The following is a 27,935-nucleotide window of genomic DNA, read 5'->3' as shown; positions in this document are numbered from 1 at the left end:
GCAGTTCTTGCTGTTCACTCTGGGAGGGGAAGGAGCAAGTGTCTTGCACCATGTCTGCTGGGGACTCCTGGAGGTGTAGTGCTGGTTGCACTCCCATGCTCTCCAGAAAGCTGCAGTGCCTGCCCCTGCCAATGCTCAGTGTGTTACAGGGGTTTTTTGAGACATGCACATTGATCCTGCCAGCCCTGAAACCCATCTCAGCCACTCAGATTTGATGCTCATCCTTCTGCTGTGCTGAGGACTGACTGTGTGTGGCAGGTAAGGAGCATTCCCTCTCTCCCCTCCCTCTGCAGGTGGGACCTCTGCTGCCCCGGTGGAAGGGAATGTGTTAATGGCTCTGTAAGGAGAAGGATGATTTTTCCTGGCAGCACTTTTAGGTTGGCTTCCAGAATATGTACAGTTATCATTTATGTTCCTTTAAATTCTTTCCTTTACTCAGAAGAGGTCAGTGCATAGAAAGAGAATTTGGATTATTAGGCTGCTGGCACTGACCTGCATTTTCCGCTGTGTGTACTTGGAGTAGAGTTTGGTGCCTCTTCTCATTTGTTTACTTTTTCCCTTCCCCTCTTTCTGCTCCCCCCTCAATAAGATGTTGGATTTCTCTTTTAATTATAAATATTTTAAAATTTTAAGTGATCCATTAAACCGCTTCTTTAATTTCTCTGGGAATCTTAGGATTGCACATTTGATCTCCTGAAATGTGAAGAGCCCAGTGAAATGATTGAGGCATATTAGTGCTTGGGTCCTCAGTACACTCAAAAGACACCAAAATTGTGTCTTTGCTACTGGAACAAGAGCTTTGAAAATGTGGGATCTAATCCTTGATTCAGAGGTGTCATAGGTCTCAATCTGAGCTGGTCAGTTTGCAGATGGGGAAGTTGCTGATGGGTCTCTGGGAAAGGAGGATTCCTTGTAGTTTTGAACATTTATAATGTCATGATAAAGGCCCCTTGGTCTATGTGATATTTCTACTACTTAGAATCAATGCTTTTCAGAAAGTAGTTTTATTTTAGGTAGGAGAATTATTTTTTATTATGAAGATAATTTAACTATGGAGCCTCTGTAGTGCAGTCCATCAGCACATTTAGCTCATAACTGGAAAGCTGAGATTCGAGCCCATGCATAGATGGGTTTCCGTTTTCCTCTACCCACGTCAGGGAGCTTGGAATTAGATAACCTTTAAGGCCCAGTTAAACCAAAACTGTTCTATGATATTGGGCTGCAGGGTTTTGGCCATGCAAGGCTGTCTGTTGTGAAGTGGGATCTGTGTTTCTGATGGCAGTTCCCAGTACAGAGGAGAAAGGGGTTTGCTCCTGCACCCCCACAGTGATCTCAGGGCTTGGGACTGGGGAGACAGTGGATATAATTCCTCATGAAATGACCAGGGATGACTATGATGGGAGGGTAATAAGTTGTGGCTCCTAGGAATCTGTCCTATTTCAGAGCACACAATGGAAATAATACTGCTTCTGCTGCTGTTTTGCTCTAAAAGAGATATTAATGTAAAAATAGAGTAATTCAGAAATAACTGTCTTCCCCCAGCTGGATGTCATGGCAGCAAAAGCCCCATAACAGAGCCATTCCCTGAGCCAAGGTTATTTCTAAACCACTTCTAGTTCGTGGAAAACAATTTGCAAAATTTTGAGTGATTTGGGAATAAGAAAAGTTATTTTACAAATCATTGTCTGCTGCAGGAAAAGCAATTGTCATGGACACAGAACATCAAAACACAATATGGGTGTTTTTAGTGTATCAAGTCACGTGTCAAGTCAGAGGGCTACCAAAGAACATAATTTCAACACTGTCAAACAGCTTCTGCTCTGCCTGCATAGTGATTATCCTCTCAGTTTACACAGATCTTTGCACTTCTGTGGTGCTTTAATAACATCACTGTAACCCCCTGACATTTGGGTAACGTGAGGAACAGAATTCTCGCAGCACCTACAGTCATCAGTCACTGTCAGCCCTGGGCTGAGGTTTCTCCTCTCTAACCGTGGGGCTGCACGGCTCAGACAGCTCTTTCTGACACTGTGCTTCCCATGGCCCTCAGAAAACAACCTAGAGAGTCTCTGGATTGTCTGCCTGGCTGCCCAGAGGCTTCAGAGCCTGGGCAAGCAGCAGGAGAAGGGAGGGCTCCAGTCCATTAACCCGGGCTGCTCCTCAGGGTGGCGCTGGTTATATTGAGTTCTTCGTGTGGCAGGAGAGTGGGGGACCTGCTTGAGATGGAGGGGAGGGGGGGGAATCCCCTTTGGTCCAAGGAACTTACGGGACCAGGTGGAAAAAAGAGGTGGAAGAAGGGCAGGATTGAGGTGTTTCAGTTGTGTGATAAGTGCCTTGAAGAGGCACTTTCTCCATTGCCTTTTCTCCATTCCGTCTCTGCAGTCAGGCTTTGGTCTTGTTTGTACTGGTGTCACTCTGCTGACCTCAGTGCAATGACAGCACTCTCTGCTATCAAGGTACTGAGTGGTGAGCAGTTATTCCACTTATAACCTGCCTGAATAGAAGCCAGTCCCTTGTCTGGGATGGGAAGAACTAGGGACAGCTAGTAGCTGGCTGTTTTTTCTGGCTGTTGGTTATTTATTTGGTCTACTGAGAACTAAATTAATCTCTCCATGAAACAGGTACTCCCTGCTCCTGAAAGCATTGTAGCTCTCTGAGCATTCTGTAGGAGCAGGACTTACACCAGTGGCATTGCTGTATGCCCAGGAATGTCTGTGTGCAGCCAGACATGGCACCACCCAGGGCAGGGCTTCTGCCCCATGGGCTGAGCAGAGATGAGTTATCTGTGGCAGTGTGCTGGGTCTGTTACTCTTTCAGCAGCAGCCTTAGTAGCCTGCCTCACTTTTTTTGTGTTTAAAATGCTCCTTGTATTATTTATCTTGTACTTTCATTAGTTGTAATTTTATTGCAGTATTTGCAAAAAAGTTCACCCACTTCTTCTATGTTTACCTTAAGCACATCTGATGTGCAAAGCTTCCACACTCTCCCAATGCCATTTTTTTCTCAAAGACAACCAGGCTTTGCTGTGGCAAGGCTGGGCTGTGGGGAGTGGTGAGTGTGGATGCTTCAGATCCCAGAAGGATCCTCTTATGCTGCAACACCCCAGATTGTGTTGCATGGTTTAGCTCAGTAGCCCAGCTCCAGATGCTCTCTGACTGGTCACTGTAGTTGTGTGCTTGGTGGCAATGTGCTTGATTTGGGGCTGTGAGACAGGGCTTGGTGTGCTTAGTCAGTATTACCTGCTCTGTCTCACTCCTTTGGTTGGTTAGTTCCAAATGTATTTTGGATGCCTAATAATTCCAACAAGAAATTTATAGAAGAACATGAGAAAAGCTGTCCCCAGCATATAAATTACTGTGTTAGTACGACTGAGCTCCTGCGGCTGAGATTGCAAATCATTTTCAGATGCCGTCAGCATCTTTTTTTTTGTGCTTTGTCTCTGTCCTCCCATGACCATTGCTTGGAGAGCCATGACCACACTCGAAGGATTTGCTTTGAGGGGAAGGCTCAAATATCAAAGTGGAACAAAAGCATTCAAACCTAAAAGCTGATCATAAAGCCCAGCACATCATTTTCAGGAGCAGAACATTATTGTTACTCGGCTGACAAACTTCTTTTGAGGGCAGCAGCACGGTCCAGCACCATTTTAGATTTGTCTTGAAGCCGCACATAACCAAAGTAAATATATGGTTACATAAGAAACTATGTTATATTCTTCCTCCATGGTTCCAAGTGTAATTGTAAAGTAAGCACAAATGCAGTGCGTCTGCCCTTGTGGAGGTGGAGGGCCAACCTCCTTCCACACACAATTCCATGGATTCACACCTGGGATTAATGAGCCAGGCAAGTGCAAGGAAGGTGGGTTTGTCTCCTCTGCTAATGTCCTTGTATAAGATGTGGAGGCCCCCTGTGGAGGTGAAGACACAGATACAGGTAGGGAGAGGCACCAAACAGGCTCTGGGGAGCAGCCACGTTGCAGGGAGGGCAGTGTGTGGCTTTTGGACATCGTCCAGCTTGGTGTGAGTAACTGCAGCCCAGAGGATTACATGGCTCACGTGGATCTCTGGTGATTTATGCAGCTGGTTAGCATGCCAGCAGCATTGCCTGTAGTCACAGGGACTTACTGCTGCATGGCACGAGCCTGCTTCCCACTGCGTGTGACCAGGGGAAGAGCTATGCTGAGGAGCTGGGACAAACCTGCTCTTCTAGAGCTGGGCTTTGACATTTGGTAGGGGATCATTGTGCTTCTTTGCCCCTAAAGGTGTTGTGAAAATATATGAATCATTGTTTATTTCCAAAGGGCATGGACACTCTAACTTTGAACAGGATAGAAAAACCCATGAAGGAACCCAGAGACCCTCGTGAAAGACAAACCTTGGCCTGCAGAGAGAAAAGGTCTGACTGTGTGGCTGGCACAGTGCAGAGGTGGACAAGGAAACACACAGCAGGAATAAGCTGGCAGTGTTAGGACCTCGAGTTTTCTGAAGTTGTCAGTCTCAGTTTTAATTAAGCACAAATTGTTCAGTTCCATGCAGAAGGAACTGGATAATGTTCACTGCCCTGCACTCTATATGGGATTAAAACTGGGGCTTCTCCCTCACTTTTTGTCTAGAATACAGTGGCCACAGAGGGGAAAAAAGCTGGTAAGATGAGAGGACATTTTTCATGCCACAATATTCTGAACAGGACTTATAGGCCTTGGCCATAGGATATCATACAGTGCTCAGTTTTCTGTCTCAGTTTCTGGACTCGTAGTGCAGTATAATAATGTGTGCATAAGTTCCAAAAGAAATCATAAATTAAATACAATTTGAGGCACCTGAGCAGCAGGACAGTGACTGCTGTAAAAGCCCACATGGAAGTGAATGTTGTCAATATGAGGAGCCACACATTAACAGAGAATAAGATATTTACCTGTGAAGAACAAATGAAGTGACACCTATATCACATAACCAAAGTTTGAAATTGCTTTACAAAAGAGATCAGTGGCATCAACACCGTGGACAGCAAGGTCCAGAGAGCTGAATCCAAGGCCAGCTAGTCAAGGCAGAAGTGGAGCTGAGACTAAGCCCATGCACCTACACAAGCTGAGGGCTGAATGTCTGGAAAACAGCTTTTAGAAAAGACCTGTGAGTCCTGATGGGTGCATTGACCATGAACCAGTAGTGACCTTGCAGCAAAGAAGGCCAACAGCCTTGGCTGAGTGAGAGTGTGCACACATGAGGTGCTGAGCTTCCCATACAAGAGAGGTGTGGGCATACTGGGAGGGCCACATCTTGGAGCATCTGTCACAGGTGAGCAGAGGGTGAGAGATCTGGGGTTGTATAGCAGAGTTGATCTTATCAATGCATATAAACACCTGATGGGGAAGTAAAAGACAGACGAGAGTCTTTTCAGTGGTGTGCAGTAGAAGATGCAAGGGGCACAAACTGAATACAAGAAATTGCATTTAAATATCAGATTTTTCATGGGTTTTTTCACTGTGGCAGTGACTGAAGAACAAACAGACTGCCTAGAGAGGTTGTGGAGAGCACTTGCAAAAAGTTGCTTCTGTTGACCCTGCTTTGAGGAGGGGTGTTGGACTAATCAATCTCCAGAGGCCCCTTCCAAGCTCCACCATGCTGTGATTCTGTAACAGAACATAGCTCTCCTGAATCCCAGGGTAATATTTGAAGTGAAATGGTTGCTGGGATCCTGGGCATCTGCTCTATTTTGATTAAATGCTGCCAACAGAAGTAGATGTTCAGGTACGGGGCTGCACATGCACAGGTGGCCTGTGCATATGTGTGGTTACCTGCAGAATCCCTCCATATGCAGGCAAACCAGCACACCCAGCCAGTCTGTCAGAAGAAAATGTAGAAGATTGCTAAATTCCACCTAGACAGAATTTCCAGCTGAAAAAAAAGAGGAAGGATGTGTCTGGGGAAACCTGGCCATGTGCTGTTCCTGCTTCTGGGATCTTGTGCTGCCTCTGTACGGAGCAGTTTCTCCTTAAATACTCACCTATTCAAACAGGGTGTTTGCAGGAGCAGTACATTCATCACTTGATATTGTGGTGGGTTACTTACTATTCATCACTCTTTGTATTCTTCTCTTTAAACCTTCCTAGCTGTTTCAGACAAGGGAAAGTAATGTGAGAGTGTAGTTGTACAGAAAGGCTTGCTGCTTTTCTCATCCCAGCACATCCAGCTCATGTGGGCACAATCAATTCCTGCAGCTGTGCCACCGGTTTAGCTTACGCACATTGCTTCAGAAAAAAATAAGCTGTAACCAGAGTTTAGTCTGGCAGTTACTTTTACTGCTTTTTATTGTTGTTGTGTCATACAGTTCTCTGTCATTCTACATGTTTCTCTAGTCTCTGCAGTAGCACTACCGCAAAATGCATGAAGGCAAAAGGCTGCCAGTTGGGTGACCTCACAGGTGGAGAGGGGAGGAATAACGGAGGAGCTGGGAATCAGCGCTCAGTCCATTGTACCCACAAGCGTACCTGGATCTATTCAAACCAGCCAACACCTTCCTCCCGCTTCCTGCAGGATCGCTTTGGCTTTGGGATGGTTCATTCGCAGCAAACCCAGCTCAGCCCCACGCACAGTGTGGCCACCTCTAGAGGGCGGTGATTGACTGATGAACGTAATGGGATGATTCCTGAAATATCCCGGACTAATCCAGCTGCGATACTGCCGCTGTTTAAGGAATTGCAGCTTCGCTGCAGAAAGGTGCACAGTCTAGCAGAGATAGGTCTCTGTCCAGCTGAAGTGATAGAGGAATTGAAGTGGACAAGTAAAGTATCAGAATTTAGCTCAAGAATTAGGATGAATTTACAAACTGTTAAAAGATCAATAATTCTTAGAAATAGCAGAAAGCTTCATTTCTCTAACAGCTTTGGTTTGTGCTGTCCCTTGAGGGAACCAATCCATAGGCACATTTAAACCAGAGCAAAGCAGGAAAAAAGTCAAATCAGCCAGCACAAATTGCTCTGAACTCCTGGGTTCAGGCTACTAGCGTGCTCTGTTTGGTTTCCAGCACAGCACAGTCCTGCTGCGCAAGCCACCATCCCAGGGATGGCCTTGCCAGGAATGAGGGGACAGAACCTTCCTTATTAACATCATTCAGTGCAGGAATTGTCTCCGTGGAGAAACAGCTTCCCAGCCCCACCTTTCACATGACTTCATCTTCCTTTACCTGCATGTCAGGCAAGAAACTGGCAGTGAGGTTTCCTGCAGCATCCTGTGATGCTGGGAGTGGTCCACATGTGGCCCTGCCCAGCTTCCACCCCTCTGCATCTGGCTGAAGAATATCACTATCCTTCCTCTTTTTCATTTTGCTGATTAGTTCCTTTCTTTACTTCTTCTGTTTCTCTTCTCCTGATGCCATTAAATGGAACTCCACCATACTTCTCAGTTCTGCAAGGAAATGATGAAAAGTTGGTTGAAATAAAGTGTGAGGTGAGGACAGACTTTCAGGGCAGACACACTTTTTTCTTCTTGGAGGGTATCTGAACTTGAGCTGCTGCTGCACATTCAGTGCTGCACTTCCTGGCCGTGTTTGTACCTGGCTCTGGAGCTGCTGCAGTGTGTGCTCTGCAGCCAAGGTGCACGCTTTGCTGCTCTGTGCTTTGTGTACTGTGGCACCAGGCTTCATGGGTCACAAAGAGTTTGTTTCAGTGACAATAGGGGACGTCAGCACACACATCTTTGACAAGGCACACAGTGTGAAAACATCAACACTCTTCTCTCCTAGCACAGAAAGATGGGTCTGGTTCCCAGTTTGTTATCTTTGTATTTAGCATTGACTCCAAGGAGCGTAGTTAGAGGGGATGGAAACACAATCTCGTTTTCATTTCTGTGGTGCCAGTTGAGTCAGGACCAGGCTGACACTGGCCCAGAACTATTACCATTTGCTTGAGACATCTTGTGTGTTTTTGTTGACCCTTGTCCATTAGCTCATGGACCACGGTGTCCATAGCCGGAACAAAAGGTCCTGTTGCTCTTCTTGGCCATCTTCACTCCTCATGTCCATCTTGGGCTGGGAGCCAGTGGCATGGGCACCAGAGATAAAACATCCTTTATTTCCAACCTTCCTCGTCAGAGCCTGCCTGCTAAGAAAAACCTTGCCTTTCAAGAAAATGTCCTTTTTGGGACTTCTGCTTTGTTTTGTGAGAGCTTTTTATGGATCATACATGTCATGACCCAGCACCTATCACAAGCACATAATTCCATCACAAAGGACTTTTTAAAAGTACATGTATAGAAACTACTAGTAGAAAGCCTAACATTCCTGAAGAATGTTACTGTCTTCAGTGCTATTTTCTACCTTCACTTTGTGGGTTTTTTTCCTCCAACTCTATTTAGCTGCAAGGATTCATCTAAAGTGGAAGTGACACAACAAAACCTACTTTGATACCTTGCAGATTTAAAAATAGCTGTTTTAACATAGTTTTTCCTTCCAAGGTAGAATGTACCTTCTATTAGAAAACATTCACTCACATTGTTAATATAGGGTCTCTTTTCCATAGTCTGTATTAGAGTGAGTCATCTGCTCTCTGGCTCTGTGTATCTCCATGCAAATCAGTAGGAATTAGCTTGGTTTCTGAAATTCTCTTTTGTGTTGACTGAAAATCTGGGGTGATTGTTTTAAAATGTTTCCCATTCTCCAGACAAGATATGAGTGTAAATGCAACAAAAGTAATGTTGGACGTTCTCCCTGTACCAATAATGTAGCTGTAAACTGCTGTGTTTTGATTAATCTGGTGGAATGCTATGCCTCTCTCAGAGTGTCGTCAGAATTGGGCCAGTTTTATCTGAAGAGTTTATTGTCTCAAGAAGTAAAAATAAATTGAAGTCACTGTAATTTGGAATATCTCAGTTTTTTATTTCAGAGACATATGAATCAGTATCAGCTGAGCACCTGGCTTGTAGAAAGCAGCTCATTATTTTAAAAAATGCAGTTTCCTATTTGAAAAGAAAAAAAAGCACTTGGATTATTTCTTAGAATTTTGGGGCAAACCTTGCAAACCTGGAAAAATGTCCACTTTTGCTAACTTCAGTGTGACTGTTTCTGATGACACACTCATTGTTTAGTGAAAATATGAATAATCCCAGAAATCAGAATGTCTCAAGTCACAAGCCTTTACTCCATGCCAGATCCATCACAAATTCCTGAGCACAGGTGTACTGCTTTGGCCATAACACCTGCTGGACCCTGCACTGTTCACGTTGGTTTATGAGTGACAGATGTGTGATGTCATGTGAGGAATCAGTGGTTGCTGGGAAGGGCTTTGAAGGGGCTGGAAGGTGAAGTTCCCATGGGACAACTTAGTGACAGAAGGAGGAGGCTCCTGTGGCTTAGACCACAGGGATGTAACAGCACTGCTGCATGTTTTTGTGGGAGAAGGGAAGGATTGAAAGTGGGAAACTATCAAGCACGGTGTATTCATGTGCCATTACTAAGACTTTAAAGACAAGGTCTGACAACCCCAAATATAGTTTCCACAGGCAAGGGTGCTGAAGAGCAAGACTGCTCAACACTTACACAAGTGAAATCCTGCTAACTCCTGCTCTCTGAATCAGAACTTTTCTTCTTAAGGAAAACACTCAGCCAGCTCAACTGATTTGCAAACCAGTGTTGAAAGATTTGCAGAAATTCTTGTGGGACCATGAGGGCAGTAGGGAGGCAAGTTTGTTTTTCTCTCGGCTGGTAACAGAAGGAGCTTCATGTCTTGTGTTGTTACCTCCTCCAATTTTTTTTTTCTTGTCTTCATATTTGAAAAAAATCACATTATATTTGTTTATTCATTCATGGTTAAGACAATAAAGACTCCTTCCAAACTCTTGGTTGCCCTAACTTAATTATATTGTAAGTATAATTAAACCACAGTGTTGTTGAGGATATCTGTTCCTTAGATGCCCTGCCAGCAGAGTAACCACCATACACCTTTTTCATTGTCTGGCAAGCTTACTTGGCAGTCTTCATGAGAAGGTGTCAAAAAGGTTTTACTAAAGTGAAGTCAGTTTAGAGCAGGAAATTAAATGTTAACGCTCTAACACACTACTAATTTTTATTAGTAGTATTTCTCATTTTGTTGTTTGTTTACTTATTTGCTTGCTTTGTTTGTTGGTTGGGGTTTTTTCCCCCAGAGAGAAAACCCACACATGTGATGGTCAGAAGAAGCCCATGAAGGTCACAAATTACCCAGGTCAGAACCTGCACACCTCCCAATCAGAGGTGATGATAATTGTGCGTATCAGCAACAATTTCTGGCGTCTTTTAGATTTCGTAGGAATGATACAGTCATAAATTTTGAAATACAAAATAACTTTTCTTAAAGGAAGAGCCTCAACCTCTCAGTAGGTCCAAAAGGTGGAACAGAAGTAGCTGGAGCTCTGCTATAGCATCACTGATCAGTGGAGAGCATAAAAGAAAATTTTGATGCCAGGTCTTAGACATCCTCTTGGAGCCAAAGGAGGTGACTGCAGGGCAGCACTTCTACTTTTTCTGCAGTCCTTTCTCCTCTCCCTCACTCTTGTGAGGTGCTGAGTTCTAGGTGAGTCTCGGCTGCTCCCCAGACTTTCCCCTGTGTTGTTAAACACTGAAACACCTTTGCTGCCAGCACTCAGCTCTCTGTCATCAGCTTACTCACACTGTCACAGCCCAGGCCTCCTACCAGCCACATCAGCACCAAGTGTGGTGGCAGAATGGAGTCCTGCAGAGATTCTGCTTGAAGAGCTTAAGATAGGACCTGTAAACATTCCCAAGAGGAGTAAATGCCTGTGAGTGCCACCTTGTGTCTTTCAAACAGAAGAAAGAAGAAGAAACTGGGTGCCTGGAACTGCAGTAGTTGGTCAGCAGCACCTCGTGGTCTTATGCAACTAAGGTACTCCGTAAACCAGTAATACCTTGTTGTTAGATTGTGGTTCTCTTTTTTTTCCCTGAGATCCTGCTTGCTCTAGACACATCAGTCAAGTACTTCTGTGTCCTTGGACTTCCAGCAGCAAACCACCACCTAAATGCAGTAAAACGGACCACAGTCCAGTTCTCTTCCTGCAACAGCATTTTCAGCTGTGTTTCAGCAGTCTGGTGTTTGGCTCTGCTCTTTTGTTTCTGTTGCTCCTCTAGTACCCACAGAGCCCATTTGGGCTTCTGCAGCTCTGTTACACTCTGCAGTGGAGAAGAGTCTCAACCTGCCTGACACGTGTGGCTGCTCACGTGGCCAACACATTTGTGTATTTCTGCAGCTCTGCTCTAGGCCACATTCCCATGTCTGCTTGTACTGAGAGATGCTGTGGAAACACAGAATGCCTTGGGTTGGAAAGGACCTTAAATACCATCTAGTGCCACCCCCCCTGCTGTGGGTAGGGACACCTTCCCCTAGACCAGGTTGCTCAGAGCCCCATCCAGCCTGGCCTGGAACATCTCCAGGGATGGGGCAGAAATCCTGGTTTTGCTTCAATATGAATAAACTCTTATTTTTCTCCAATCACTCTGATCAAGACAAATGATGAAATCAAAGCATTTGCTCCCCAGTTAGCAATTTTTTTTCCCACATACTGCAAATTTCTTTTTACTGTCCATGGCTTGTAGGAAAAGCTTTTGGCAAGTCAAACTACTTTGAAAGTACTGTGCCTATCTATTTAGGAAATAAAATTACTATGAATTAACTCTTAAGGGCACTGCACCGACCAGGATTTTGAACCTCAAAACAGTTCTACAAATGCTCTGCAAATCGATTAAACCTGAGATCTATAAAAAGGGGCAAAAAAAAAGGTAGACTTATTCTAGGGAGGCAAACAGGGAAAGAAATAAATCCTCTGGTACTGCCTAGGAAAGATAAGCATCTCCACAGCTTATGCTTTACAGTTCAGTAACTTAACATTTCAGTAACAGAAACAAAGTGTGTGAAAGACTTAAGTTCTTGTCACTTGCTTTACAAAGCACACTCCTTTTCTAATGCTTAGCTTACAGTGGTGTTGGTCTACTAAAAACACATTAATTTCTTTCTGAAGCTTATGCAGTTCTTCTGATATCCTCAAGAAATGAAGTTAAAAAAACCCCCAGTAATAACTCCGGACATCAGATTTCTATACTGCAGTTTACAGAAGTGAGAGTTTAGAGGGATGCTTCTGAAAACCCTTCTACTCCCATGACTGTCTGAATCTTGAAATTAAATGAAAAAAAGGAAAAATAAAAACAGAACAAACCCCTAGACCTTTAATTATAACCTAATCATTTTGATCACAGCAATAAATATAACAAATGAGAGGCAAGTATGTGCGTGAGAGTGCAGGACAGAGAAAGGTTTAGGGCAAGGATCAGTGGAAAATCTTTAGAAATGATGTAAGAGAAAGCAAAGGCAGGGATTGGAGTTTGTAGCCTACACCAGAGACTATAAAAACTCTGAAAGAAAGCTGAACATTAAGGGTAAGTTAGGAGGAAGAACATAGCAGGACCATTAAGGTTGGAATTGCTTGCATCCAATGCAAGGTAAGAGGAGTGAGGACAGAATGTGTTGGGGATGTTTTGTGTCTTCTGCTCTCTTTACAGAAGCTTACTTCCCTTCTGTGTTTTCCTCTTTTTAATGTTTTCTTCAATTATTTTGTATTAACAGACATTCACAAGGTATAAAGATGCCCAGATCTGATGGGAAAAGCACAACTACTTTTTCCAGTTTAGAATTAAGATAATAAGGTGCCTATCACTTAGGATTTTTGGTAGTAAACCTGAACTACAAATATTCAGTGGAAATTTATTTCCTTCAGTTAATCAGCCAATATTTAAACAGAATGTGTCAGTGCAATTTACAACACTGACAAATTACTTCTATGCTCTTGCAGTGCTTTGCAGTAAACTGCTGTCTGTTTATATTGTTATGGATTTTTCTTTTGTGTGAGTTATTGTCAAATGCATATTACTTCTTAAAATAAGCTGAAAAGCTATGACAGAATAATTCTTTTGCATAACTAAATATCTTATGTGGTAGACAAGTTTGCTGCATCTAACATATTGAAAAACAGGAGATAAATGATTTAGGAAAAGTCTTTAATTTATGTATCTGCAAAAGAGTTTTATTATATCCCTTGTCAGACAAATGTTGATCCAGATTCTGCTGCATTCCTGCAATAATAGTATAACTGGAAAAACATTCCTACACTGAGTAATTATCATTATCCAGTGATCTGACTGCTTCAGCTTTGCACTGCTGTAAGTGAAGGCAGACTCTGATTCTGTGATAGTCATTGTGATTTCTCCATTCCAAGTTCAAAACTATTTCACTGGGGTTTTTTTTCCCCTCCCACACTGGAGTTGTACGAGTAAATACATGCAAATAACGTTTGGTTTAGATGTCCAGAGGCTACAGTAAGGTTCAGAATCCACTAATTTTTGAAGCACTAGCATGCAGTGCCCTGAGCTTTCCTTACTTGGTTTTTAAATTTGAAATGATTGTTCTCTCATGGAGAGTGCAGAGCTGAAAGCTGAGGAGCTGAGAGGACATTTTGTGCCTCTGCCCACAGCTTAACTTAGGAAACTTAGTATTGCATTTATCTGTCTCTGCTCACCTGTATTCAAAATGCAGCTCAACCTACTTTTCCTGTGAAATACTTTGAACATTATGAGGAATAACAAGCAAAAATCCCCAGCTCAAACCAAGTAAATCTATGGTGTAAATGACGGGAAAACTGCAAAATATATCTGACTGGACCAGGCATTCTTCATGTTTTTATAAATACCTGCCAATCTGATTTCAGCAGATTAGGACTTTGCTTTCGCTCTTTGAATGAATGACAAGTGCCTTTCTGGGCTTCTTAAAAAGCAAATTAAAACATATAACAATTGTAAGAGCTCCCTTGTTAGACCCTGACCAAGACTGCAAGTGCTCGCAGCTTTCCTTTTCTTCTCACTTAACTCAGAGAGACAGGTTACTCTCTAATTTACATTTGCAATGCATCTTCCCCAAGACTTTTCTTCTTCAAGTAATGTCCTTGGTCAGAATGTTTAAGTGTTTATCCAGTAAATCAGTTTCAGTGTTTGAATCTTGTTAAGAAATTCCAATGACATTCCTGTCTCTTAAAAGCTTATCCTGAGGGATATTTTTATTATACTTTAAATGGTCTGGTTTTATATTGATAACCTGTTTTGCTAATATACTCTTTATACCTAGTGTGAAGATCTTCTACTTATCACTCCAATGCTGTTAGGAAAGAAAAATATTTTTCTAATATAGAAAACTACAATCAATTTCTTGATTTTTCTTGATGGAAAGGTTTCTTATTTTTGCTTCAAATGCTGAAGATGGCACTCTAACAATGAAAAGTTTTTGGCTCTTGTGCTAAAGATGAAGGAAGGCTGAATGTCAAGTTGTTAAAAATGTTAAGAAAAGTGGGCATGTTTAGTCAGTACATGTATAAATAGTGTAGGATTAAGGGTTTGTTGACAAAGAAGAATAGTCTAATAATGTTTTGTTTTCCATTGTATATACCAGGAATACTGCAGCTCACTCAATTATCTTCTGAGGAAAGGTGCAAATAGGTTTTTCCCACTAAGAGATATTTTCTTACACTTCATAGCATCCTTCTTTTTAATATTCCCTCAGCTTCTAGATGGGCTTCATCACTTCTGTTTGTCTCCTGCTTCATGGTCTCCTACTTTTATGGTATATATGTGAGTTTGGGGGTCTTAATTTCTGAAATCTGTTGCTAAAAATGGATTTATTACACAGCGTAATAGTGTAAAAGTGTAGCCAGCTTTGCAAGATGTCCAGCCTGTGTCCTTCCTGCCCATTCTAAAGAGAAGTGTCCTCATTTGTCCTGTATGACCATTTGGTTTCATGCCCTGTTTCCAAAGGTGTAGATAAGAACCACGACTGACTGGTTTTTCACAAGTGTTTGCCCACCTTTGTCAGTTAATTTGTTGCTGAATCATGCTTGTGTCTGTTCAGCAAAGGTGTTCTGTCAGGGCTGTGTTCATTTATGCACTTCTTGAACTCCTCATGGGAACCAGAGGGTCACCTTTCCACCCTTTCTTCACATGAAGCGAGTGCTGCTCCCACAGACGTTGTGTCCTGTGTGGGCAGGGTCCAGCCAAGCCCTGCAGGGACTAAACCATGACTGAATCTGTTTTCTCTGAGTACAAGTGGTAGGAACTGCTGTGCGCTCAAGCATCTTCTGAGCCAAAGCACAGCTGTCAAACAGGCAAATGTGACTGACGTGGTGATATGAGAACATGTCAGGACCAAACATTGGAAATCATGTTACAGGGAATGCAATTATTGAAAGGAAGACTTTGGAAATCAATGATGAATCTTGACTGCCTTGAGAATCCTTGAAGGAATTTAATTTTCAGGAACAGGAACATGCTTGGCCTTGAAATACTGTCTGAAAAAAGTTTCATTTGGGACACAAAAACACCTAGTTATCTCAAAATAATGAATCATACACCTCTTGCATAAGTTTATGAATTTTAAGTTGTCTCTGGTTCCACCAGATGAAACCTACCTGCCTCTATCTACACAGGAATCTGAAAATAGAGGGAAATTTATATTGTAGAAGCTGTCAGTGTCTGTATCGCATATAAAAAAATATATGGCATTGTTTAAAAATCTGCACCTACTCCAGAAAACACATTATTAATAACATAAAGGGCCTGACACTGGCAGCTTACATTTCATTTTGTCAAAAAAGTCCCATGCTTCAATGTCTGGCTTCAGCATCTTTTAGAAAGCAATATGTGAGAAATGTTCCATATCTCATCTGAGGGATGAGAACAAAAACACAACTCTAACCTATTTTTGAGCTCTGGTTTTTTTTCTGAGGGTGGGATTTGTTTTGATTTTCCTCCATTTTCCTCTGCATTTACGTAACTACAAAATTGCACCTGAGATACACAGGGTCCTTCAGCAGTTCTAAAATCTCTAGGACTGGTGATAGGGGCAGTATTTTTGGCTTTGTGGTGATACATATGATCAGAAGATACCCTTTACAACTTTTGAAAGTAAGGCAAATGTGTTTCAACAGGAGCAGACTTTTTCTTAGAACTTCACACAAGCCATTTATGAGTTGGGGTTTTTTTTTGGTAAGATAATCATCCATCATCATTTTTTTTGGCCAAGGTATATTCCTGTCAGGTGTGCAGTGCAAGCACAGCGAGGCCAATGCAAGTGCTCAATTTGATTAATCAATTCAATTAAGATAGGTAGCAGCAGTTAATATTTTATTTTGTGGTGCTGGAGCAGCAATAAAACAGCTCAGTAAGGAATCTGCACAGTCCCAGAGGCCTTCCTGGCCAACAGGTGATGAAGGCTTCCCAGTGCTATCCCAGCGTTAAAAGAGGAGCACTGGAGGCCAAAGGGGCACTGCCAGGAGCTTCCCAGTGCCTATGGGACAGCCAAGCCTTGGCTCTGCATCAGGTCATTTTGGGAGCATCCAGGACAGAACCTCAAGGGCTTCTGGGCTCAGCCACAAGGTGCTCACTGCAAGGACAAGGTCCTCATTTGCAGGTGACTTGGGCATGTCCCGTGCTCGTGTCACAGCAACAAGCAGAGCACAGCCATCAATACAGACTGGCAGCTGGAGTGAAGAATTGCAGTGCAAGGCGTGATGTCTTGCCTCGGTTCTCTTGCTAACAGGCCAGTAAGAAAAATAAGGCCCCTGTGATTTATGCTTGCAGAGTAATCTCCACAGTAATGTGAAATATCGTAGTTCAAATGGGTAAGAACAATGATGGCTGTTACCATTTTTGACAGGCAATGGGTTTGGAGCTCGGTGATGAATTGCATTCTGTCTGGTGTTTGTTCAGCCCACTTATCTTCAGGATGTCATTTTGGGTTTTGTTTTTTTCTTTAAAAGAAAAACATCTTTTAAGTCCTTTGGTTTGATGTTGGAGACTTAACAGTTTCTGTTTGGTAAAGCGTTTTGCCTTCTTGTGATCTTTTCTTGGAAAATGGCTCTGCACAGATTCCTAAGTAAAAGTTTTGTATGTTTATCCAGCTTTGATAAGGTAGAATACTGTTCTTTCTTTTATCTTTAATTTTATTTTAATTGGACCTGTAACAAAGATACCTAATTATAGGAGGAATTTTAGTTTTGACACATTTCAAGCTGAAGTATCACTAAGACACCTAAATATGTCTGAATTTTAGACTTGCAATTAAATTTAGAGAAGGGTAAACTGTATTTTATGTCAGATAACACTAGACCCTGAGATACTAAAGACATGGAATTATACACCAATCCCTTGGCCTAGCTCCGTGAAGTTGGTGGTGAAGAATTTTCTGGCAGGATGGAATTGCAATACATCTAATAAGAGTGTATCTTGAAAAGCTTGTCAGAGCTTTGCTTATTCTCCTTCAGTAACAAATACTGTCCAGCCTCTCTTATAGTCTCTCTTGGAATGTGTCAAGGTAAGATATGGATGGGGTGAAGCAATAGCCAGTGCATGGCTGGGAAAGCCCCTTTTCGGCCAGAGGACTCTGCTTGGCCTGTTGCAGCAAATGAGCTCAAGGAGAAATACCAATAACTGCTTTTAACAGCTAAGGTCCTACAACATGGCTGAAGGTAGTAAAACTAAGTCCCAGACCAGCATAAGAAAGTGTGATTTTAATTGTACTTACATAGTGCTCACTGCATCATTAGTTTAGCAAATGCTTTTCTAAAGCTGAACTGTTCCACTGCAATAACCCTGCCTCTTTCTCCAGCCTTGGTCCCACTGCTGCATGAAAATCAGTACAACAGGGTCTTGCTGGACTTAAGTTTTGCTCCCTTTTCAGTCAGTGACACAATCTCTAGCTGCTTATTTCTTTGGGAAGTAGAGCCAAGCCTTACAATTTCCTCCGCTTCTAATTTCACTGGCATTGAGTTCTGACCAGTTAATCAAATGTCTTTAGTGTTGCAGGTGCCCTACTGTTTATTTTCACTAGTGTACCATTTGCTATTTTTAGCTCTTTAGTCTTTGGGTTGAATGAATACCAGCACAGATCTTTAACCATAATAAACATATGTTTTTAACCTTGCCATTTATTTTTACATCTCTGTATCCAAATAATCAGGATGTGGTTACCTGTGAAGGTAGTAGACTGCTACTTCAAATTTCAATGCACACCCACATACAAAAATATACATTGCAGAGGGTTACAGCTTTGAAAACACCCAGACAGACCCCTGTGTTTATGTCAAGCAATGGCTGTTGCTGTCAGACCGAGAGACAGTGGTACCACCTGGCTTAGTGCATTGACTTTGTCCTCTGATTCCAGTGAACTGAGTCTGCCTCATCCCTACAGAGTAACCAGCAACTTTCTTCCTAACTGCCCATCCCTTACAGACAATAGTAATAGTAATAATGTATGTGTGTATATATATATATATATATCTATTCATACACTCTTTGTGGTTTTGCTTTTGCCAAGTGGAGAGTCAGCAAAGAATGGCAGAATCAGACTTGAATTATACTCTGGGGCAGGACCTGGAGACAGAGAAATCAGCAAATTAGCAGATGCCTTTGGCAGAAAGCCCCAGCCTAACTACTATTAACATCATCTGAAAAATTCCCACCTGGGGGTATGGAGGCACATCAGGTTTTAAGATCTAGATCCAAACAAGGGCTTAAACAATGTAGGCTAAACCCATGGCCAGAGAGAACCCCTGCAGCAAGCACCTCCCCCATCCCGAGCCTCCCAAAACTCCCTGCATTATTTAAAGGCTTGGTAGGCTTCTGCAGTTCTGCAGCTGTGACACATGGTCAGACCACCACCAGTCTGAGCAACACATCCCCATGCAAGCTTTTCCCACGTGTGGGAATAATTTCAATGCAGGATCCCATTGGAAGTTGTGGCTCATGTGATGCCTTTTCCTGGTCTTAAAATCAAGAGTCGTACACGGTTAGAAGGAGAAAAGGGATTTACCTTGGTATTTATTTTAAGGATCCTTAGGTGTGCACGTCCAGGTCATATGCATTGAGATGCACCCCGCCGAGTATGTGTGTGTCCCCCCCCAACATCGGGTATAACATTATAGATTTTACTAATTAGCATATCTTTCAAAGATTCCCCAATGAGAGGCTCAAGTGAGCCCCCCTCCCCAAGGAACCTTCCCCTGGATGGTTCTATCTTGGTTTACAGAATGTGTTCTGGAGACGACCTTGGGGTCTGGGGCACACTGATCCCTAGCTACGAAGCTTCTAAAATGTTTAGTCTCTTAGCTTAACAAACAAGTCCAAGAATGTAGGCAAAAAGCACTAGGAATACAGAGGTTGTAAAAAGGTATAACAGGGGTATAAAAGAAAAGGCAAAAAATCTTCATGGCATCACATGTGGATCATGTTGAGAACTAGCAAAATGCAGCCTTGCCTTCAAAATGCTACTGAAGAGGCATATGACTTCTGTCACAGCCTTAAGCACCTCCAGCATGTGAGGAGGCCAGGGTCAGCCTGGGTGGCTACAAGCCAAAGTCTCCCTGCTTACAAGTAAGCATCCAGTTCATCTGGTTTTAAGGCAAGTTTGCATTCCTCACTGCTGCTGCTGCAAGGATTGCACCACTGTGCAGAAAGGAATCAAAATACTGGCAGGGCTGTAAAGGAGCAGAGGAGGGAGCTGATGCTGCATGCAAAGGTGAAAAGCATTCAGCTGGTATTATCTGGTTGCTGGGTTTTATGCAGTGACTCTGACAGATAAAACTTAGTAACCAGCCATGAGGTGAGTCTCCCTCGGTTTTTATTACTTTAAGACCTATAGAGCAAGATTCCTCAGGGATGCAGCTGTGGAGTCATTAATAGATTGTTCTCCTTTGCAGATGCTGCAGTTCCAGCTCGTGGTGGTGCATTTGGCCCTTGTGATTGCCCTGCTGTGGTGGAACTCCAGCTCTGTGCTCCTTGCAGAGGCAGCTCCGGAGGTAGGTGAAGGTTTCTGGTGGTTGTCACATAACTGCTCTTCCTTGGGTGTTTTTAGCCACAGAGTGAGGAAGACACTGGAGTATCCAAACAGTGCTGGAAGGTGAAGGATCAGTATTGACTCTCTAAGGGCCAAGGAGGAGCCTCAGTAAGAGAGAGATGCAAATTGCAAGGCTCTGGGGGGGACAGAGAATGAGGTCTCACCCAAATTCTCACAGCCTCTCCTGAAACACCAGGGGATTTCCTGTGTTTTAAAACATTGTCCAGTGCATAGAGAACTTCCTGAAGAGGGGAAGGAGTTGATAGCAGGGGGGAAAGCAAACTCCTCTAACACTGAAGGGAAGGTTTAATTCTTCTTAAAGACAAATAATAGCATGAGAAAGCTGCAGCTTTCAGAAGCCATAAGGAGATCCCTGAGAGAAGATCACCTGCACGGAAGTTACAAATTAAAGGAGACAGACTAGACCAGAAGGGGAAAGGAGCAAAGTCACTTGCCTAAGCTTGCAAAGGAAAGCAGCAGATGAAATGGGAGAGTTGTCTCATGTTTCACCCAGAATGATATGTAGGGGTTGCACCTGAAAATACTTCTACTGCATTCCCTATTTTTATGTCATCTTGACATAAGGCAGATTTGGCAGGAAAGGTATTTATGTAATGGTTTCATGCCATTAAAAAAAAAAAAAAACAGGTATCTAAAAGTTTACTCAAAGTAGCACCCCTAGGGTTTTTACATAGGTTTCAAGATCAACTTAAACTTTAGATGGCTACTGAAGAATACTGATGGATTCTTCTACCTTGCTCTCTGTCCTCACATAAGCAGGACCTGATTATACAAAAGTGCTGCAGTAGCTGCTGTTCTGGTGCCACAGAGACCGGGTCTCCTGCCTCTATCAGGGATAGATTTTTGTGAAAAGAATGTAAGAACAGAACATCTTTGCAGACTTCTAGATCTAGAGACTTGCACTGGACCAGGGCGTGTTTTAGCTGCTGATGTGCCATAATTTTTCTTTGAATCAGTTTAAAAACTCAGTATCCATGACATCCTTTGGCAACGCATTCCCCTTCATCTGCGTGCTGTATTTAAAAAGTAACTCCTTATATTTATTTTAAATCCACCATCTGGTGACTTCACTGGGTGGACTGGGAAGCTCATTCTCTTGAGGAAAAAATTTCTAGTTTTTATTCATTTCATTGCTGTTTCTAAGTTTGCAAACCCTCCACTATGCCACCTACACCCACTCTCATCTCTGCGTATCTGTGAAGTTGTGCTTTGTTCAGTGGTTCACCAGAGGAAAACTGTTTTCTACTTCTGATTATCATTTTAGCTGTCACTTTACTTCTTATAATTCCATTATATCTTTTGAAGACAATGTAGTGGGGTTGCAAGGTATTCAAAAGCAGAGGCTATTTTTGTCCTTCTAGTTTCAAGTGTTCCTGTAGATATTTATCCTCACTAACCAGAAGGAAGAGTTCAGTCTTTTTTAAAGGCATCCTTTGGTTGCAAATCTCCATGAAAGTTTTATAACCCTGAAGGAGAACAGAAAGGACTGTTCTGTGTACTTGAGGCTCACAAAAAACAGAGTCAGAGAATAACGTGAGATCCTTTACAAAAGTATCAACAGTGCTACACCACTGGTGTGGTCATTGTGGTCCTCTGCTCCTCCTCATATAAAGGTCACAGTTTTATACACTCCATCACTGTTTATCCCACCCATCAGTAGTGGGAAACATCCCCACCACAACTGGAGTAGACAAGGATATTGCATCATCCACGTGATGCCTTCCTTCACACATGTACTAAACCCACCATGTATGAATAACAAAGACAGTGGTGTGCTTCTAAAGGTAGAATAAAACCTATTTGATGGTGTAAGATGTAAAGTTTCTGTCTAATTCTGTGAAAATCAAGTGGAGCAAGAAGGCACATTTCATTCAAAGAGACAATGATTTGGGCTTGCTTTTGTAGACTAGCTGCCCTCTATTTTTCTGTTATATGCAAAATGACTATTTCACTTTGATTTGTTTCATTTCTTTCTCAATAGACCCCAATATTCTCAGCTATTTTCACAGCAAAGTTTGGTTTTGAAATGGTGTTAAGCCTAGTGTTGTAATTAAGGTTCAAACTGTTGTGTCAATTCAACAGAGTGTTCTTTCCTTTCCTCTTCCCCATGTAGTGTTACTGCATAATTTCTTTGAATGTCAGTACTAAGCAAGTTTATTTTGGAACATGTTTTACTTAAAAATTAATTAATTTGTCAGATATGGATGGAAACTTCTGTAGAAGTTTTCACTACTATTTATTAGCATTCATTTAAAAAACAAAAATCAGTTTTCTTGAAAACTATCAGGATGGATACTGGAGTTGGGCATTGGTGATTGCATTTTTCAGAAGGATTAAATTACTCAGCTCATGCTGTAAGTCACACTAATCACAGTGCTGAGATAGAGATAGTGGGATGGCCTGCAGAAATAGGCTTTGTGAAGTAACAAATTTCAATATTTCTTGCAATAATAATGAAAGCAAGTTCAGTTCTATTAAAAAAAAAAAAAAAATCCCAGACTTTGACAGCAAAATCCTGTGGGTGTAAAAAGAGAGAGAAGGAACTTTTCAGAGAAGGAACATTTCAGAGATGGAACTTGGTTTTAAAACATTGTCCCAATTTCAGTGTCCTGGTAGTTTTCTATTTACAGGACTGCTGCTATGACACTGCTTGAAATGTTGTTTTTTTTCTGGGACTCAAGCAGCCAGCAAACTGAAATTTTACTGCTTTCTTTTGCAGCCTCTGGAGCCTTCTGCTGCTCTGGGCATGGGAGCACATCCCATTGCCAGTGAGGAGAAGCCAGCCACCAACCTGGCAGCCAGACTGTTCCTTCTTGATGGCTTGGTGTCTCTGGAGAATGAGGTGACTGAGACCAAGAAGAAAAGAAGTTTCCCAGGATTTGGCTCCCCAATTGACAGAATTTCTTCAAGCTCTGTGGATGCTAAAGGCAAACAGAGGTAAACTCTTAAATGCTCCTGCCAGTGAGAAAGTTGGAGAAAGGCTGTTGGAAGGTATTCTGGACACTGATTGGTTAGCTTTAGCCCTCAACAGGTTTGATGGTCAGTTGCGAGGTGCCTCTGATCAGGAACCATTCAAAGAGTGTGTCACCCTTCAGCTGTGAGGTATAATACATTCACTAGTTCATTTATCCCTGCAGTGCTTCCCAGCTACCAGGAAATATTCAAGTGAATTATATGTGTCATTTTACGTGATTTTCCAGGACACTTCTTTCCGCTGGTGTGAACTAACATTCAGTTTAAAACTACATTTCTGATCATGAGCTTATTTAAATCAAAAAATGTGCCTGGGGTTCAAAACAAAGGGGCAGGGCTGGGTGCTCCTGAGACTGAGATGGAAAGAAGGTGTGGTGGTGTGCACATTTTGAACAGAAAGATGAAGGACACATCATGAAAATGGGCAGGCAGACAGTAGAATGAGCTTCAAGACCTCCATCAACTTTGGATTCATCAGGGTTTAATCAATACAGCAATACCTTCACAGAACATGTCTGAAGATAAACTTGTTTGTAACAGGGCTAAGCAGTGAATGATGCTCGATGTGGCTGGGGAGAGACGGTGAGTTTGGAGCAAAGCTGTAGGGGCTGTTCCCTGTATCTGAGAGCGCTTCCCTGTCTTGTTCTGCTTTTCTGGTAACTGTCTTCTCTTGGATGGAATCCCTAATGCCACAAAGTATTTAATAACATGCTTAAAGCTTAATCTGGAAATGGAAAGTATTCACAAGAGCCACTCAATAATACAAGTACTTTTTTCAAACCAAGTTTTGCAATATTTTCTTGTTGTTTTTCCATTTATCCACCCAGTCTGCCTCTAGGACTGTTTGGCTGCAGCCAGAAGTGATAAAATACAAAATTCTTAAAACTTTAAGAAGAATTATTCTGTTCTGTCCGCCTCTTCAAGATATCAAAATCAGCTCACTCTTCATTTGCTTTTTAGCATGCTTTCGCTTTCCAGGCAAAGAAATGAGAGGTCATTTTTGAAGCTATGCTTTTTTGCGAAGGTACATGGTATTCCCAACTTTTCTCTTGGTTTTTTTTGGATGGAAATCTTTCATTCTATGTGCAGTACAAGGGAAAAACTAAACAAAGAAACAAACAAAACCCCCAAAACAACAAAAAGCAGACTAACAAAAAAAGGGAAATTGTGGTGAAAAACAGCTTGTCTCTGAATAATGATCTCATGAAAATGAGTGACACTGCACAAAATTCCCCCTTTCCCAGCAGCATCAGCACAGTTTGCAGTTTTGCATTGGGATTATCACTTTGGGGGAGCTGCTTAGCTTTTAAGCTTGGGGTTGAGCCATTTCTTGGAACCACCTGAGCTGCCTTGATTACTGTGGTGATAGTCTGGTACCACCACCAGCATGGAGTGCAGATCAGACGGATGTTATGAAAGAATAATAAGGCTTTTGATAGAGAAGTACCTTTAGATAGAAACAGGCAGAGGCTGCTGCACTTAGACGAGTAAAACAGAGGACTGAGCACCCTGCCACAGTCGTTCAGCCAGGAGATAACAGCTCATTCCTGTACGAGCTGAGCCAGCCGCCTTTAGAGACCAGGAAATTAATTTGTGAAAGCTGATACATAGATCGAGCCCCCCGAATCAATGCAGTGAGTGCAGTGCCTGGCACAAAGCAGAAGCTTTTGGAAAAGAGCAAATCAAAGGTGAGCCCACTTAACAGCTTGTTCTGACACCCACCGATTACAGGAGAGCCCAGAGCCTGGTCTGGCATCAACATCGGTTTGTAACACTTTGAAAAGCACGGGAAAAGCGTGCGGGAAGGCAGGAGAGGTAGAAAGATCCACAAGCAGACAGAGAGAAGGAAACTCCGGGAATCTTAGACAAGGCTGTTTTAAGTAGAAAAAGTCACTTTGTCCCTCGTAAGGGACGGCTCGGGGACAGCGCGGGGCGGAGGCGGCGGGGCTGCCGTGGTGCGGGGCGGCCGCGAGAGGGGAGCCGGGCTGCAGAAACTCCGCCCCGCCTCGCCATCCAGCTCCAGCCCGGGGAGCCGATTCCTCTTTTCTCCAGGCAGGCTCAGGATCGCTCTGACAGCCCAAGTGTCCCGCCTGCCCCCTTTTGTGCCTCCACCTGGGGGGAAACAGTGCTGCTTTTGAGGCAACAGGCTGGGCATCCTGGCTTTCTTCGCCTTTGCCTTCCCTAGGGCTTGGTGCAGCAGTGCTGGCTGAGTTGGTGCCTGGGGAAGGGACAGGCCAAACAAATGGCTCCCCTTCCTTTGTGGTGTTCTGTAACCGCTCCAGAGTGGCTGATGCGGTGCTCCCCTCACACGGGACACAGGGAATTCCCATTCCCTGACCTCATCTGAAAGGCAGCTAGAAAAGGGGTCACTGGGGCTGTGGATGCTGGGTTGATGCATCTGGACTGCAGCCCATGCCCGAGAGGTGTGAGGGAAGGAGATGCTCAGATGAGACCGAGGACTGCGCAGCTCCGGGTGGGGCATGCACAGCCCCAGGGTGAGGGAGCTTAACAGTGCTGGCACAAAGTTAGACTTGAGTGCACCACAGCGTTCTCTCCCGCTTGTTATTTCGCAGCTGACAACTTACAGAACAAAATTTATTTTTATTTATGTTCCTCGACAAGGACTGATAAAGAATTAATCTTCCAGGGCTTCTCTTGGACTTGCATTTCACTGGTAAGTATTTCTGAGGGCAGAAGTTGAGGTTATTCTCAGCTGCAGGAAACCTTGCCATTTCCACAATTAATTAAAAAAAAAAGCTTCTGCTGATGGAAAAAAAGCTTAAAAAATGCTTAATTAAGGTGGGAAAACATATTATTTTATATAAAAAGGATTGCAAAAAACACTTCTGCATAGAAATGCTTTCACATGTTCCTCATGCCCTTATTCACCAAATTGTCAAGAGATTTACCATATAGAGGAAGAAAAAACCCAACCCCAAAACCTTCCCCTTTTCAATCTCATCAAAGGACTGCTACTATACAATTTTGATGAACAGTACATTGCCAGAGAACCTATAGGAAAATCCAGCTAAGGTTTCTCTGACTTGTCCCCTCTATTACTGTGCAATACTTTCTATTTCCTTGCTTATCTTAGCCCCATCTGGCCCTGGAGCTTTCAAAGACCCAGACAATGGGTCACCTGCAGTATGTGATCCTGTGCAGGAAACAATTGCCCTTTATAAAAGCAGTGTAGCACCTTTCTTTTATGAATAGCAGTTAACCTGTGGAGTTAGTTTGCTGCCAAATAAAAACAGGGGTAGTGGATCAAGCTCAGCCAGTCAGTAAAACAGCTGCAACTGCAGCCTTTTGTAAGACAAGTGCAGCATCTTATTTTTAAACACTCACATCTTTGGCTGTTCCTGCACCACCATTCTATCTGAACAATAAGGTGTTAGTGGGATGAATGGAGGAATCAAACATGTAGTAACATTTTCATTATTCATAGATGTCTTTTCCCAGTGTTTTTCCTCCCTCTTTACTCTTTTTCCTGGTGCAGGAAAGTGCTTGAGCTGCCTAAGAGAAGGTTTGGAGTTCCTCTGGACCGGATTGGAGTGAGCCACCTCGGCAACACCAGGGCTTAGCAGTTCCTGCAGGTAAGCCAGAGTATTGCAGGTGTGGATAGGCTTGGAGAACCCACCCGTTCTCTGTTGCTGGAGGTCCTCAGTCATGCCAGCAGGCTTGGGAAGAGTGACTAGGGAATGGTGGCTTCTTATAACATGAAATGCCCTAATTTACCACTGAGTACCTCTCTACAATCAAACAAGTATTCCTAATAATTTAATCTCCTCTAGTCAACTTTACAGTATGTTTGTCCAAGCCTTGCATTCCTGACATTGGAAAATGTAATATTTACTGCTTTTTTTGCCTACAGGTGCTTCTATTCTGAATGAGTGATGCTGTACTGGAAACATGACAGAGATATGGAAGATGCCTCACAGCATGTCTTGTCTTTGCCTAATGATACAGCACTCAAGGAATTGACCTCCTCCAAAATCTGTTTCAAGTTGCATTTTACAAACATCGCATTTACAAATAATAACATATTCAGTTCATCAGGTCAGAATGCTCTCACAGCTGTGCACAGTGTTACTGATAGGAGGGAACAGAGAATATGTATATATTTTTATTGCATGGCATTTATCTGTTAAACTTATAGAAGTTTATTAACCTAGCCAGGACTGAAATTTTTTGGATAGAAAATAAAACTTCCAGAGATGCCAACAGCAGTCCATGAATAGCAGACCGTTTGCTTTGCACGTTTCTTTCTGGAGGGGAGCTGTTTGGTAGATGAAGGGAGGATATAACAGTTATGGGACAAAGCTAGAATGCATTTGATGTGTTTGGAAGGAAATGTCTACTGCCTTCCCTGGGAATTAGTCTGAATAAGAACAGTGACAAGACCCCTTAGTATTTGTCCTGATGTTTTGAGTAGCCTCTCTCTTGTCTCTGCACCATATTTAGACATGTTTTCATCATATGGCAGATCCTGAAATGTGGTGAGACTTTTAGTTGATGAATACATTTCACTCCTCCCTATGCATAACATAGGATAGCATCCAAATATGAAGTCATCTGCTTCCAAGGCCATCTGCATCATTTGCCTTATTTTAGCCTCTTGATGTGTGCACAGGGCATGGTCAGAATCCAACTCTAAAAGTTCAAGTATTTCTCACTCTGGCAAAAGGTGAACATGTCCTCTCCACTTCATTTCAGAGTAAAACAGGTTATCTTAAATCCTCTTTCATCCTTTTCACTTCTTTCCAGATTATAAAATATAGCTGAGAAGAGCTGTCTGCTGACATCTCAATGCTCAGATTCTTAGCTGATGTTTTCTAAACCTCACATACTCTCTCTTTCTTGGACTTTGGTCCATGTCAGCTAAATTCCTTTGATTGCTATTCTTGGGTATAAATCATCCTTAGCATGGCAAAAGAAGATCTATTGAGAAAGGGATTATGCAGGATTAAGGAAAAAAAAACAAACTTATTCTTGCCAAACACCCTGTGTTAGGCAGGGAGTAATGCTGGAG

At 42.8% G+C, this 27,935-nt stretch overlaps 1 protein-coding gene across 3 annotated transcripts; it reads left to right on the top strand.

Annotated features, from left to right (window-relative positions):
- Positions 1–27,127, top strand: OSTN (osteocrin). Of its 3 annotated transcripts, none has more exons than XM_032120219.1 (5): positions 1–258; positions 19,776–19,874; positions 22,653–22,870; positions 26,403–26,499; positions 26,778–27,127. In XM_032120219.1, the coding sequence occupies exons 2-4, from the start codon at positions 19,776–19,778 to the stop codon at positions 26,485–26,487; spliced, it is 402 nt and encodes a 133-aa protein (XP_031976110.1). In that variant the 5' UTR covers positions 1–258; the 3' UTR covers positions 26,488–26,499; positions 26,778–27,127. The 3 variants fall into 3 exon arrangements, with proteins under 3 accessions (XP_031976110.1, XP_031976111.1, XP_031976112.1); XM_032120220.1 differs by lacking the exon at positions 1–258 and adding an exon at positions 12,415–12,480; XM_032120221.1 differs by lacking the exon at positions 1–258 and adding an exon at positions 19,578–19,678.
- Positions 27,128–27,935: the final 808 nt, after the last annotated feature.

Source organism: Corvus moneduloides, chromosome 10, assembly GCF_009650955.1.
Source record: "Corvus moneduloides isolate bCorMon1 chromosome 10, bCorMon1.pri, whole genome shotgun sequence".
NCBI classification, from domain to species: Eukaryota; Metazoa; Chordata; class Aves; order Passeriformes; family Corvidae; genus Corvus; species Corvus moneduloides.
Note: the sequence above shows the minus strand (reverse complement) of the source record. Positions and strands in the feature narration are given on the sequence as shown.

What these genes read in the sequence shown, in the direction of transcription:
- OSTN (XM_032120219.1), top strand. Translation starts at nt 19,776, where the DNA reads ATGCTGCAGTTCCAGCTCGTGGTGGTGCATTTGGCCCTTGTGATTGCC. An exon ending in TTGCAGAGGCAGCTCCGGAG is followed by an intron (nt 19,875 to 22,652) that starts GTAGGTGAAGGT and finishes TTTCTTTTGCAG; the next exon opens with CCTCTGGAGCCTTCTGCTGC. An exon ending in GATGCTAAAGGCAAACAGAG is followed by an intron (nt 22,871 to 26,402) that starts GTAAACTCTTAA and finishes TTCCTGGTGCAG; the next exon opens with GAAAGTGCTTGAGCTGCCTA.